Genomic DNA, 15512 nt, shown 5'->3' with positions numbered 1-15512 from the left:
GAGCGTTCTTTCATTTTCCACTCAGAAGGAAGATACGATTCACAGCTTTAATCAATCACAGGTTTATTCTCTGCTACAATAAAACCCAGATGGAGAGAATGCTTGGTATCATATCCATGTCTAGGAGTGTAACCCCATCACACAGGTCATAGCAGCATAGCGCTACAACTAATGAACTGGAGATCATGTGAGATGCAAAGAGAGCAAGATGGAAGAACCAATTGGTCATATTCTATGTTTTACACAATTGTTTACAAACTATATGCCTCTCTTAGGATCTAGGAAAAATAGTCAAGCTGTAAAGTCAAAATGTATTTACTTATAAAATATTTTACCTGGAAATACATTTTGAGATTTTATAGTTTCCCATCACTATTGCAGACCATGACTGTTTAACCCATGATTCACAGGCCAGTAAAACAAGAATATAGCTTATCAATGCTCAGCAGTACTGGACTACTTTTTGTTTACGAGGACATGTATCATTTCTGCAGGATGATAGTAACTGCACCCTCCTCAGAACCTTGAAAAGAACAGGCTCTATTCGTTACCCGCAGTAAATACAGCCCCAAAACAGTAATCCCATGTATGCCAGAGGGTACAGCAACACACACACCATGTTCTACTTAATGTGCTAAGTCAGAGACAGAAACAAGACAATGGCTGTAAACATGTATTTATTGTCAGTTAAACAATCCCTTTAATGTTTCGCTTCTGTGGCATCGCCATTTTAACATTTTAAGTGCCTGAAGTTGAGCTGGATAATACTGTGCCTCCGGCGATCATTGCAAAACTGGCACTAAAATAATGAGAATAGTCCTATCACAGTGCTTGATTGATGGTTTATGGCTTTTTGTAGGAAATTGTACCCAGGATGCTAAAGAACCGCCAACTTGTTGCATGCTGATTTTCTGGCTTATGTTATAATAGACCACAATCAGTCAGGGCAACAGTAAGAGAGCTCAGGGAGTGCAAAGATGGGTCTTAACGGTTTAAAATGTAAAAAGGTGAAAATTAGATTCACGGATTGCCATACACTAAGCCCACAGACTGCAACTAATTCTTGCAAGTGCAGCGTGTGTCTCTTGTACATGAGATGTGGTGGGATATCCATCATCCATTCTATGGATATATACAGCAAATGTAAAGGAGGCTCTCACGGTCACTGTGAGAAGCACACACTGCTGAGTACACCTGAGGCAAAGGTTAACACTCTCAGAGTTATTCAGTAAAGCGTGAATTGTTGGGAATACAAAATTTGCCATCTTGGACGTGTTTAAAAAAATTTTTGGCCTAAATTTGAATTCACTTTTCATTCCTGAGAATTCACACTTGGCTGAATAATCCTGTACGGTCAGAGGCGAATCTCAGGAAAGTAGGAAGTGGAGATATTCTACGTCCCTGGTGGAGAACGGCTGGTGGAGCATCATTTGAAAGGTCACAGCCGCTGGAGTGCTAGAATGTAGTCATCACTATTCTATGGAACTGATTGTCAAGCTTGAAAATAAAGATCCATAGACTATATTTTCCATTGCCTTTCCTATTAGACCGAACTCTTAAAATGCATGACTTAATAATTAACATTCTCTCATCCGGAATGTCTAATTTCACAGACATCATATTGGGGATTTCCGTAGTACACGTCAGAGGTAAGCTGCCTGTCTATGGTGGAAATTCACGAGAGCTCTTGTTCAGCAATAGATACAGAATTGGATAAAGAGTGCTTCAACATAGAAAGGAGATTAGATTGTGGAAAAAAGCATGTTCACATGCTGCTACCCAGTGGCTGTAGTGATAACTGCATGTTATTAACAGATTAGTTCAATGTCTCCAAAATCACTCTTCAAAAACCAAACAAACAGTCAATGGTTTCCTCAGTACTGGATTATATATGTACACCCTTAAGTCAGTGTCCCTTAAAGACATATCCCAGAAGCAGTTAACGATCATTAATATGCACTCCCTAATAAAATGTGCAGGTGCTTAGGCTATCAACCCCATTATCCCAGGTAGACGGACATCTACGGGCAGTTAAGTCTCCATCTGTTTGTACATTTAACTAAAATTCCCATCTACCATTGGAAAGTAGTGATTGTGATCTTTGCCAAAAGTTTATGGGAGCTGTAGTTTGGCGAGAGGTCAACGTCCAATAGTTTCCTGTAAAGGATCTATCATTTTGAAAGAAACCTCATCTAAATAGAAGATTATTCAAACTTGTGTTACTAAGGGTACTGGGACCTATGAGAAGCTGCAATCATCCCTTAAGGGGATCTAAAGAGAAAGTCGCACTGTAGGGAGATTGTTATACTAGGCTCAGTGGGTCCTAGATTATTATGGGTTAGGAATCTGTAAGTTAAGAATGTATTTTATAGAATGAAATGTCTATCACGATACAAAAATGGAATGATTGTGTGACTTTGTTCAGGAAACACATCGCAGAGTGAGAAATGCTATGCTGAAGATGGAACAGGGGAGCAGCTGGAAATGTATAGCGTCAGGATGGTCTTAGCTGCGCCTGTTTAAGATCTAGGGTTAAATCCTTTGAAAAGTTGTGGTCACTCTGATAAATGGTTACAGAGCGAGTGCTGTAGTAAAGCCATGCGCAAAACATTATTCCAGTTGCTATATTCTAAGCAGCCAAGGATTAAGGCACAGAAGATGGTTGGGTGCAGGTCGCCAGGTAGATCTTCAGTGAGTAGCAGCTTAGGAAGGAGTCGAAGCCTCCCATACCAGCTCCCCAGCAATATAAGTGGCTTTGACATTCAGGTTGTCATCGAGGAACACAAAATCTGATAAGATAAGAGGCACGAACAGGAAAAATATTGGAGAAAATCAGAGTAAAATAAATTTGCCATACATTTTGCTTCAAATCGCCCACAAATTTCAAACATTACCCTCTCCCAAAGAAATACATATTTAATTATTAAACCCACGTGCTCTTCAAGAAATAAAATAAGAAAACCCTTTAAATCTTTTCAATCCTAAAAGATGCCAATCCTATAAAGTATTAAGAGTAAATATTTATGGATTGTCCTCAAAGTCACTGCAATACCTGCGTCTGCTCCAAAATTCAGAGTCCCCTTACGGTGCTGAAGACCAAGATTTTGCGCCGGATGAAGGGATGCTGCTTCCAACGCTTCCTCTATCGTGCATCCTACCAAGAGATGGAACCCACAAACAGTATTGTGCTTTATCCTAAATGATTACAAAGATTCTATCTATAGTAAGTACTGAATGGAGATAAGTAGCCCAAACAGATTATTCCATGTTAATGGAGGTTACATGTCCGTCAGCAGAAGGGTCAAACTCTGTATGTGCACATACAGACTCCAGGCCCCATGACCACTTCAAATAACTAAAGTGGTCAAAGTGCTTGAAGTAACCTTATAACTTCATCATTGCAGATGACTACCAAAAGGAAGGCAAGATTTACAGGGTCACTGTAAGCACTGTAACGAATTCATCTCATTAAATTGGTTATAGTTACTGGTGTCCACTGGTAATGTCAATCCATTCAGTGTTGAACCATTCAGTGTTGAACCATTCAGTTCCTGGTTCCCCATAGCCCCACCCCCACTGGAGCTATGATAAAGATGATTACACACTTCCTTCTAGCCATACCGATTCATACCAGCAATGGACACTGTGATAGGATAATAGCAGTCAGCTGATACCTTCAGCCAATTAGAGTCACCCATTGCTTTTCAGGCTAATGCTTCCTCATTAGACCAAATAGAACAACAATCAAATCGTAAAGAAAATCTCTAATTTTCCAGCCAGGTTATTTTGTTTTACAATTTGCAATTCACAGTTTAGTGAACATGAAACACATTGAAACAAAAATAAGTTGGAAGCAGTAAATCCCTGCGAGCTTTGCCAATGCACCACTGTTATAGGGAGGAAACCCCCCCCCCCCCCCCGAAAAATACAATCCAAACATTTTTTCCATACTTGCTGTACACAAGACATTTTCATTAGAATAAGATACTGACCAGTAGCCTCACGGAAGTGTCTCACACACATATCCATTGTAGCGATACTGCCCGCTAATGTTTGCGTTCCTGAAAGATAGAGACACTTTTAACTTTCCTCCTCGCTAAGATCTTAAAGCGGAACAGTGACTATTGAGATTTTAGCACAACTCGTAAGCCAACAATGGCTCGTGTGGATATGATAGGAAAATACAGGAGACGTTTTGAACTTCTTCTCTTCTGTCTCAAATTTTTTTAAGGAATTTGTCAACACATCACATCATGGTATTTACCAAACAAACCACTTTATTTCATGAACCCACTCAACCTGCTCTCACCAGCCACATACGCGTTGAGTCCATCAATGAGTATCTCCTGCTGGCCCAGAGTGTGTTTCCCGGGACCCAGGCCCATGGCAGTGATTGCGTCTGTCACCAGCACGAGACCTGGGGGTGGGACAAAGAGATGGTGCAGATTAATAGAATATGTACACAACTGTCACGTAAAACATCCCTTTAAGGTAATGCAGGTGTCTGCCAAGACTATCTTCAATTTATAAAGTCACTTAGTTAATACCGGTAAATAAAAAGTTTATTTTTGGGGATATTTGCAGAAGCCTAATACTTCTAAAATCAGTTGTTGCATTCACCTGAAGAAAATTAGTTATCTTGTTCCATAACAGCTTTTTAACCCTTGAATACAAAGTGTACAACAGTCGATGTGCATTAGGGATGACAAATGATCGCCCTTGGAAGGCAAAGCACGCCGTTAAAGGGGACACTATGGTCACCAGAACAACTACAGCGTATTGTATTTGTTCTGGTGAGTATAATCAGTCCCTCCAGGCTTTTTGCTGTAAACATTGTCTTTTCAGGTAAAAACTATTTTGTAATGGTTTAACCCCTAAGTTGGTTGTCTGGTGCCCGACACAGCTGCCCCCCAGGATCCTTCCTCTTTGCCTCCAAAGTATGAGGAAGGTTTAGCCTACTGATGATGGGCTGTGTGTCAGCTGAAGCTCTCAGCCTATCACTGGACGTCCATTGAGAAAAATAATACGTACCGAAGTGGAGGACTGGGGTTAGACTGTTTCAAAATAGTTTAATCCGTGAAGATAAGAAGATAAGACAATGCCAGGACACTCCTGCCCCATAACAACTTCAGAGAGCTGATGTAATGGTTATGGGAGTGCTCCTTTAAGTCTCTGTTTGCTTTAGATGAGTTGCCTTCAGTGAGGAGTCTGCTCGGAAGCCAACTGAATGAAAATATGTTGGACACCAATCAGAGCAGGGACACACCAGCCAACCATACGATGCATACAAATGAATGATAAGAGATGTATATTTACTATTGCAGTATTCAGGGTATAATGCTGCGTTTCTTAAATAACCCCCTTAACACATCTCCAATTCAGCGAGACTGGAGGCCAGAGTTATTCAAATGCCCAGGCTTTCCAAGCTTCTGATGGACCAGAAACTCACCCTTTGGATGGGCACGATGGGCGATTCTCAGTGCTGCTGGGTTAGTGTGGATTCCATCTGCAATCATCCCATAGTACACAGACTTCCCGCATGGAATACGGTCACTTGTTAATAACCCGACAATTCCAGGATCGCGGTGGTGAAACTGCAGGTAACGGAAATTAAATGATTTAAACACACTCTCAGTAGCAGGCTGCTTACTGCTCAGAACTAGTCTTGGAAAGATCAGGCGTGTGTATAGACAGAGTAACATGCAAATAGAGAGGTGTATAAGAAAAGGTAGCACATGAAAATCAAAATAAAATATGTAAAAATCATATTGTTATAAAAAAAAAAAGAAAAAAAAAAACTATCATAATATGTAAAAATGTATTGTATTTGTACTAACAATAACTTTGAATTTTTTTAAAAAAAAGTTTTAAAACACTCCAACAGGGGCCAGTACGCCTTAATTAAAATACCTAGATCCCGGTTAATTCTGACTGCAAATCATACCACACCTTTACTTTGCTAAGAAAGCGATCCAGATCATGTTAAACTTTGTTACTTAACCCCTTAAGGACACATGACATGTGTGACATGTCATGATTCCCTTTTGTTCCAGAAGTTTGGTCCTTAAGGGGTTAAAGTCACCAAAACAACTTAATCTGAACGAAGCAGTTTTAGTATATAGATCATGTCACTTTGTTTATGCAGCTTAGCCCTACATCTAATTTTTACACTTCCTATATTGCACAGCGTGTTTAACCCCTTAAGGACCAAACTTCTGGAATAAAAGGGAATCATGACATGTCACACATGTCATGTGTCTTTAAGGGGTTAATGGGTTCATTTAGAATGTATCTCCTGCTCTGTTAATACCTTTCTAGACCTTGCAGAACCTGTTGTGTGATTAGATTCAATTTACAGAGCAGGAGACAAAAACTTTTAAAGAAAGTTACATCTGATTGAAAATGAAACCATGTCATGCAGGCTGTGTTGGTCATAGCCAGGGGAGATGTGGTTAGGGCTACATAAACAGAAACAAAAGTGATTTAACTCCTCTAAGTGGCAGAGAATTGAGCACTACAATGGCATGATCTCTACACTAATAAAACTGCTTCATTAACCTAAAGTCGTTTTGGTAACTATAGTGTCCCTTTAAAGAAATGATCCATAGAGATTGGCAAACAGATTCCAAGAGAGAGTTTGGGGGATCCAGGGGGATGGAAAAATAAAAAAAAATAAAAGAATACAGTCCATGTTAAGTCTAGCCAGTTTATACTGAATAAGGAAAAGACCCAACAACTTACCGGTAGCATGGCATTGAAGAGGTGGGTGATAAATGATGCCCCATTGCACACGGCTTCCTCAGCCTGGGATAAATTGGCAACTGAGTGACCTAGTCACATGGAAAAAGCATTAAAACACAGTTTTTTGATCATATCGTGATTCAGTTCAATCATTGTGGTATAGAACACCATTATTGTATTAAACTAGTGATGGCGAACCTGTGAGATAGAATGACATGGCCACGTATTCTACATCTACATATAATGCACTATAACTGATCATTGTCATACACTTACCAAGTGACACGCAGATCCCTCTCTGTAACAGCTCTCTGATCACTTCCGGGCTTCTATCCATCTCGGGGGCCAGGGTCACGATGCTCACCCCCTCTAATGTCCCATAGGTAGACAGGAGCTCTTCAAATCCTTTATTACTGAATGAGCGCAAGTAATGCTCAGGGTGAGCGCCCTTCTTCTCCCGACTAATGTATGGCCCCTCCAGGTGGATGCCTGTCCAGTATCGAAAGAGAATGAAAACAAAAAATAATAGATAAACAATCCACTTTTCATAGACCCTAAAATATTGAAATAAGACAGATTTGCTGTTATTAAAAAACACAACGAGGACACAGAGAGAGGGACAATGAGAATCTGATTATGGAAATGGCAGTCCTGCTGTCTTAGTAATCAAACATACAATATCTTTATGGATCAAACTTCCCAAAACACAAATCCTAAACCATATTCCATCTGAATGAATAAACATGTATTCTACTAGGCATGGGAGCAAAAAGCGTCCAAAACAAAACATCTCCACCACGAGTTGTGGAGGAGGTGGCATTTTCCAAAAACTTACCAAGAACCCCGGCTCCTTCTTCTCCACCACCCCTCACGGATATCTGAGGAATAACCTGATAACACAAAGGAATATTAGCGTCCTCATTTTCAAGTAAAACATCAAGTTCTATCAATTGACTTTCACATTTAATGACAACATTACCCTTTCTCTAAATCCTCACATTTACATCAATTAAAAATATGCTGTGAATGATGCTTTTGCCATTTACGGAGTACGATCTTGTTTTATTTTGAAACAACGAGCACATGTTGAAAATTCTGTTTTGCCGGCAATCTTTTTTTAATTTTTTTATTATTGTGCTGTCAAAACAACAATTTATCGCCATAGGTGTTAGAGGTCAGCTTTAGGGGCTCTTCAGCCTGGGATCCCTTGAGGTGGCAGGCTACTAGTGATTTAATCTTTGAATATCAGGTGTCTGCTAATGAAAGAATTACAACAGAGCTTCAGCACATTCTAATCAGCCACATTATTGCTAATGAGTATTACGGCTAATGTGAGATAAGGATAGAGATAAAAATAGTGAAAGGAGATGGCTTATGGAGAAAAGCCAAACAGCCCCTGTCTAAAACCCACTCTGACCACGATTCCCACCAGACAGCTAAATAATACCCTATCTATACCAAGCCTGGCTCTCACATCTTACCTTGTGATAGACATACGGGGGAGAAGTCACCAGGGTGGGACAGAAAGATGTCACACCATGAGAAAGTATCTTTCTACCAACCAGGGATATACCATGCATCACATCTTCCGTCGCTTGGGAAAAATCCACACCAAACCCACCTATATGATTAAAAACCGAGAGAGAAATAAACTGGAAAGTGTGAAATGAATGAATAATACTATTTCTTGTTGGATCTTGTACAGATCCATGATTTCGGTGCATGCGCATGTACAATATAAGGAGGCTTCATACCGTTGATCTGGGTGTCAATGAATCCCGGAGCAATAATTCTCCCCTTACAGTCTATCTGGACATCGGCTGATGCTTTCTCATCAAAAAACAGTTTTTCAGGGTTCAGGATCTTCCCCTGCCGCACCCAAAGATCTTCTCTATAGGATCAAGGGAATATTTAGACATACAGTGCACAAACAATTATAAAATAAAGTGCTATGAATCCTGTCCTTCTTACATAAAACAACACACAGGCAACTAAACTCATACACCTCACTTTAACATAATGTGTAGTCTAATAGGGTTATTCATCAAAGTGAGAATTGTTTGGAATTCAAAGTAAATTTTAATTATTAAGGTACACTCTAATGTTAGAAATATAACTATTAGCAATAACAGTGTTTTCCTAACTATTTATATTTAGAAGACACCCTTAAATAGTTAAAGAGTTTAAATTAGTTACCTTTAGTACCCCCGGCACACTGGTCTCGACATGGTCTCTGCTCCTCTCTTGGCAGAGATTATCATTACAGATGATCTCAACCAATCTAGTGTTTCCACATAAGGGTGCATTAGGGAGCTAATGTGCATGCACAGCAATCGCCACATTGCACTGATCAGCATCTCCTAGAGACACACTGAGCTCAACATAGAGCATTTTAATCATAAACTCTAAACAATTCCCTAACTGCACCAGGAAATGGAAGATACACCTTTGCCAATGTGGGGTGTCCCACTTTAACTAATGGGAAAAGCAATGCACATAATCGTGGCTTGAACAAAGCCCTTGTGGCTTTATTACACAGATACATGCAGCACTTATCTATGTTCACCACATGAAAAGTGATACCTTGAAGTATGCAGCAGGAGCAAGTCCAATTAACTTATCAAGTGTTTCCTCCTTTGATTAGATCCCACAATTCCTCCTTGATTATTTTACAGATTTCAATATTGTGACATTTACATACCTATTACCGAGCAACACTTCTGACAATAAACATGCTTCTCCAGAAAAAAAAAGCATGATGGATCTAGCAACCTTAATTAGAGTACAATCACTCAAGCTTATATAAGACAATAGAAGGCTAAGGCTTTCTTTTTACATGATTTTTGTACAATTACAGTACAAAAACAGTTATTCTAACATTGTTTACATATCTTAATGCTGCTAATTGTAATGGCTGTGTATCTTTTGGAGTTGCTGATTGGTTGAAACTCAGAATCAGGTGCATAGGAGTGAAAGTAGAATCAAATGATTTCATTTTAAAATATTCAACAATACAAACTATTCTTTATAATATTCCTTACCACATATGTGTGTACAGGGCACTTAATGCAACTAATACAAAGTCAGGCAGTGTATGAGCCATCACTCCCAGAGTAATTCTGGAATCTTTACACACATCTCTCACATTCACAATACACTACCCAGGTCCATATATCATATTAGCAGCCACCACACTCACCTCTGCAGCTCATGGTCTCTCAAGACGGTGCAGTTAATAAACTGGGTGATGGGGGCATCAGACACAGACTTGTTTGAGGGCATCTCCCCCACTTACACTGATCAGTTTATTTTATTTGAACCCTTATGTCAACTTCCCCAGATTGTCAGTCCTGCCCATAGTGCTTCATACCTAGCACTGTTAGCTATCCTAAGTCACATGAGAGAGAGAGGGACGGTCAGGTGATAGGATTTCCTTTGCCCAGTCACGTGACAGCAGCAGCCGCCGCCATCTTGGAAAAGATCGTGACAGTCTGCCGGCGCCATCTTGGGAAGGTCATTGCTGAGCTGGCATTCCATAACATATTATTGTATATGGAATTCAGTGAATTTGAGACGATTTTTCACTTGAAATGTACAGATGTTTCTTTGCATCTGTGTATTGTAATATTATTTTGTACTGATTTCAGTGAATTTGAGACCTTTTTTTTTCACATCTAAAATGTACAGATGTTTATTGCTTTATGCCATACTACAACCCTTAGTTACCTTTGGAGTAATAATAATGTTTACTCAATTATTAACAAAAAAAAAGACTCTCCAGGTTATTCATTACAGTGTGACTTGTTAGGAATTCTAAGTAAATAAAAGTTAATTCCTACTTTTAGGTCAAATTCCCAAGTGAAAACCTAGAGGACTTGGACAGTTTGTTTCTAGCTTGGCCTAAAATGTTAAACTCACTCACAGAATTCCTGACAATTCACGCTTCAGTGAATAACCCCACTGGATGTAAAAGTGCACTCAAATGCATTAAACCCACAATATATATATCACACCTGAAACACAGGTACCTTGTGAGAATATGATATTATTGAGTGCATTAAATGTTATTATCAACATATAAGCAGCATATTAATGCACAAGCTAATCAAGAAAGTGGTTTTCCGGAAATTAAATGCATGCGGAGAAAGTCTTGTTCGTTGGGTAAAGGTCAATTATGGCAGTTGAGTCATAGATAGACCTTGATTAAATTGCTGTTGTGATTGAGAAGTGAAAGGCGTAACAAAAGCTATTATTATTTTATTATTTGAATAGCGCCATCAGATTCCGTAGCGCTGTACAATGGGTAGCTATGATTGTTACTGACAGAGAAATAGTTATTTTTAATTTAAATAATGGGGAGAAATTAGTCAAATGGAGGTTTCGTTTAATGCACTTACATTCAAGCGTTATGCTAGCTAAACCTTTAACTGTTGTAGATCCGGTGAGTCTACCACAATTCGAGACGCGTGGCATGCCATCCTGCACTGTTTTGACAGATTCTCTACAAAATGGGAGATATTCCCTAAAGAGCACATTAAAGGGTTACTCCAACCACCATAACCAGTACAGCTCCCTGCAGTCGTGAAGGCTGAATCCCACCTTCACCAGCAAAGGGTTTGAACTCTGCATGTGATGAGTTGCAAAGTAAAACGCTGCACATACTGTCTCCAGACACCATATCCACTTTAAAAAAAAACGGGAAAGGGCAATGTAAAGTAATCAAAGTAAAGATCTTCATGACTCCATCATTTTTCTTGAAAATTGTAAGCGTACCTAAAATGATATAATCCATATTTTTCACACATTAAGCTTTGGTTATACAAAGGTCTTTAAGGCGAATCTGTTACTTTGAGGGCTTTTTGAAAAATATAGCCGCCGGGTTATATTTGCACTTACCTGAAACTGACCCCTGCGGCAGCTGTGGCACTCTTTTTTGTGGAGGTCTTCTTCAGCTCCTAGCATTTCATTTGCCAAGCGCACCGAGTACGACACCAAAGTCTAGGGAAGATCCAGCAGGAGCCTCCATAGATGCATACCTCCCAAGCGGCCCTATTTAGGAGGGACAGTCTCTATTTCGAGCCCAAATACCTGTCCCTCTTTTCTAGGTGCTCTGTATTGTTGGTGTGTCTAATTGTATAACAGAGCTCCACAGTAATAATACTCCCAGTAACGTGCCTGAGTGTATAACAGAGCTCCACAGCAATAATACTCCCAGTAATGTGTCTGAGTGTATAACAGAGCTCCACAGCAATAATACTCCCAGTAATGTGTCTGTGTATAACAGAGCTCCACAGTAATAATACTCCCAGTAACGTGCCTGAGTGTATAACAGAGCTCCACACTCCCATTAATGTGCCTGAGTGTATAACAGAGCTCCACAGCAATAATACTCCCAGTAATGTGTCTAAACTATGATAAATGTGTTTAGAAACCGGTCTGTGTAAATAGTTATTAGTAAGTTATTTAAACATATCAGAAAAACCTACTCCCACAGCCTAAAATGAAAGTGTATCTCTGTCCATTTAAAATGTTGGGTGGTATGTAGATGACCTCTTGCAATGAGCAATATTATTCCTGGATCCCACAGTAGTTCCTATTTTGTCTTGTGTTTTTTATTGAAATTCCAACACAGTCAGCATTTCATAACGATGCATTATAAAATACAGAGAGGTGACATGCGCATTAAACTGAAATTACAGTGCCATCTAGTGGCATCAAATTCAAACTGATCTGGAAAATTCTCCGATAGTCAAGGCTTGGCACTTTAGACTAAATTTTGAATTTGTGAACTCTGCAATTATTTAATTATTTAAATTAAGTTAATCAACACCCAATTTTAGAAGAGAAAAAAAAATACTTTCAGATGAAAGGAACTGTTTTGAGTACTGGTGGAATTAAAATCATGTATGAAATATGTGACCATGAAATCTGTCACTTTTACAAGGTTATTTACTTATTTTATTATTTATATAGTGCCATTAAATTCTGTAGCGCTGTACACCTATGTGAGATTTGTCGTTATTCATAGTGAGCTTAACATTTTAGACCAAAATAGACATCATGGAATTATAGCAGACTTGAAGAATGTTTCCAATTCAGCTATTTTGGCCCAGATTTCAAATTCACTTTGATTTCCCAACAATTATCACCTAAATAACCCTTTTTAATTTTCACTCAGATTGCTAATTCGAGTTCCTTCAATGCAACAGCAAATTAAATACTTAAATGAACACTATAGTGTCAGGGATACAAATATGTACTACTGACAATATAGCGCTAAAATCAGCATTTAGGTGTCCAGATCCCTTTGCCCTTCTTTAAAAAAGGTGATTCACTCACCTTTTTTTCATCACGCAGGTCTCCAAGTGGCTGGTTCCACTCTGACCTTGATGATCTCAGCCTCCCAATGCTTCAGCCAGGTTGTGAATTAAAGCAGCTCACTCAGTACTGACAGCGGTTGGGATGCGTACATACATTTCATAACCAAGGCATAAGAATTTTGTGCAACGCTGTACACTTTTTTTGTATTTAAATACAGCATATTAATGATGCTAAGCCTTAATAAAGTTGTATTGGTGCCAGGTATGTCTCTTTAGTTTTTCAGCACTTTATTCACAAAGCTACAGAGTGGATGGATTCATTAATCTCTGAGCCAATGAAAAATCCAACTGGTCCTTTGCACCAAAATAGTTGCCAGTACATGAACTAAATACATAAAGTACTTAACTTTAAAGCATGTCTTTCACCAAAAATAAACTTTAACTGAACAGCTTCACATTTCCTCGTGTCTGAACCTTTCTCCCCCTCCCTCCTGCCCCCCACTTTAAAGGGACTTTCCAGTGCCAGGAAAACATCTGTTTTCCTGGCACTGACCCTTTCCCTCCCACCCCAGTGTTAAAATCCCTTCAGTGACTTACCTGAATCCAGCACCGATGTTCTCGGCACTGGGTCAGGCTCTGCCCACGCTCCTCCCTTGTCAACATCAGCCAGCGGGGGAGCCCTAATGTGCATGTGCAGCAAGGGCCACGCACGTGCATTATATCTCCCCATAGGAAAGCATTATTAACTGTTTTCCTATGAGGATTCCAGCGATGCTGGAGGTCCTCACGTGCGTCTTTTAACCCCTTAAGGACACATGACATGTGTGACATGTCATGACTCCCTTTTATTCCATAAGTTTGGTCCTTAAGGGGTTAAAACCCTTTGTGTTCTAAGAACACGGAAGTCACTCTAGCGGCTGTCTAACAGACAGCCACTAGAAGAGGACTTAACCCTGCAAGGTAATTATTGCATTACGCTTGAAGGGTTAAGGGTGGTGGGAGTTGGCACCCAGACCACTCCAATTGGCAGAAGTGGTCTGGGTGCCTGGAGTGTCCCTTTAGGTTTTCATAAATTACATAAGGAACAGTCAAGGACCACTCTTCCTCATGTATAGCAGTCAGTTGCCAAAACTGGACATAGCAAGGATCTATTTCAGCTGCCAAAATGTACCTATAATCCTTGATAAAATCAATCCCATGGAACAGCAAACATCATGGGCAGAGAAGGAAATGGCTGTTTCCAGATACTGAAATCCAGCACAAGGAGGAAATGATAATATAAATAATATCAAGTAGCAAAGATGTGAGTATAACCATTAAAGGGGACACTAATTATTGGGCAAGCTAGATTGCCCGAATGTTTCTATAGGCACCCAGACCAACTTCATCTAATTGAAGTTGTCTGGGTGCAGTGTCCGTCGCTTTAAGCCTGCAACTGAAAACATTGAAAGTTTGCAAAGGCTGCAGTTCAGAAGAACTTTGGATTTTTCAAGCTCTTAATATATACTTCAACTATGTTCTTTTGTTTTGTCCAGGAATAAAGTGGAGTGGTCTTTTAATGCAAAAATCTAGATCAGTGATGGCTAACCGTGACATCAATTGTTTGACTACGTTTCCCATGATGCTCAGCTTGCTTCTAGAGTCTAAAAACTAGTTGAGCATTAAGGGAATTTTAGTCAAATTTATGGTGTCAGTTAGCCATCACTGATCTAGACCTTACTCTGCTGGTTCCAAGTATACACCAGAAGGACAGACTATAGCAGAGGGGAGTTATTTAAAACCTGAACACACTGCTGAAAAAGTTGCACTTAAAGAACACACTGTAGGCACCATAACCACTGTGTCTCAGAATTTATAATATCTGGATTCTTTGGCACTGTCCTACCCTTCAGCATTAAACTTTTTTTAATGCTAAACAAGAGTTCACTCACAACCTATCCTCTCTGTGCTGATTGTGTTAACAATCATGCATTAGCCTGAGGAGCTGAATGTGGTCATGGCTATGGGAATACAGGGACACATATATAGTTTGCCATGGAGATACAAAGCCAGGGGACTAGATGCACTATTACCAACTCAAAAAGGTTAAGTTTAGTGGCTAGTTTCCCTAATAGCGACAAATTTTATTTGCAAACCTCTCCTGCCTCCAACTGAATGCACTGCCACGTTTGTGATAGAGTCCAAATCAGTTACCCAACATGACTCCTACTCTGCCGCTTCAAGTTTTGCTAGTCTGTGTAGCTCACAGAAGGGCAGTTGACTTTCCATAGCACTGCTAGTGTGTGAAGGTTTTAGTTAACAGCTTACTGTAGCAGCCAAAAATGGAATGTCAACTCAAATACAAATCAAGGTTTCTTCTACAGCCAGTTATAAATGCTGGCTAGAAAAGTGACATCAAGGAGCACACCCAAACAATAATCTTCCATCATAGCACCTAGAAAATGAGTGATT

General features: G+C 39.6%; 1 protein-coding gene across 1 annotated transcript; it reads right to left on the bottom strand.

The window, feature by feature from the left end:
- Window positions 1–1259: 1259 nt before the first annotated feature.
- AMDHD2 (amidohydrolase domain containing 2) lies at window positions 1260–10139 on the bottom strand. The gene is made up of 11 exons (XM_063430590.1): window positions 9941–10139; window positions 8496–8632; window positions 8223–8362; window positions 7577–7631; window positions 7018–7230; window positions 6742–6830; window positions 5450–5594; window positions 4310–4417; window positions 3993–4061; window positions 3053–3154; window positions 1260–2789 (listed from the first exon to the last, which is right to left on the bottom strand). The coding sequence occupies exons 1-11, from the start codon at window positions 10021–10023 to the stop codon at window positions 2704–2706; spliced, it is 1227 nt and encodes a 408-aa protein (XP_063286660.1). The 5' UTR covers window positions 10024–10139; the 3' UTR covers window positions 1260–2703.
- Between the last annotated feature and the right edge of the window lie 5373 nt (window positions 10140–15512).

This window comes from Pelobates fuscus, chromosome 8 (genome assembly GCF_036172605.1).
Source record: "Pelobates fuscus isolate aPelFus1 chromosome 8, aPelFus1.pri, whole genome shotgun sequence".
Taxonomy (NCBI): domain Eukaryota; kingdom Metazoa; phylum Chordata; class Amphibia; order Anura; family Pelobatidae; genus Pelobates; species Pelobates fuscus.
Note: the sequence above shows the minus strand (reverse complement) of the source record. Positions and strands in the feature narration are given on the sequence as shown.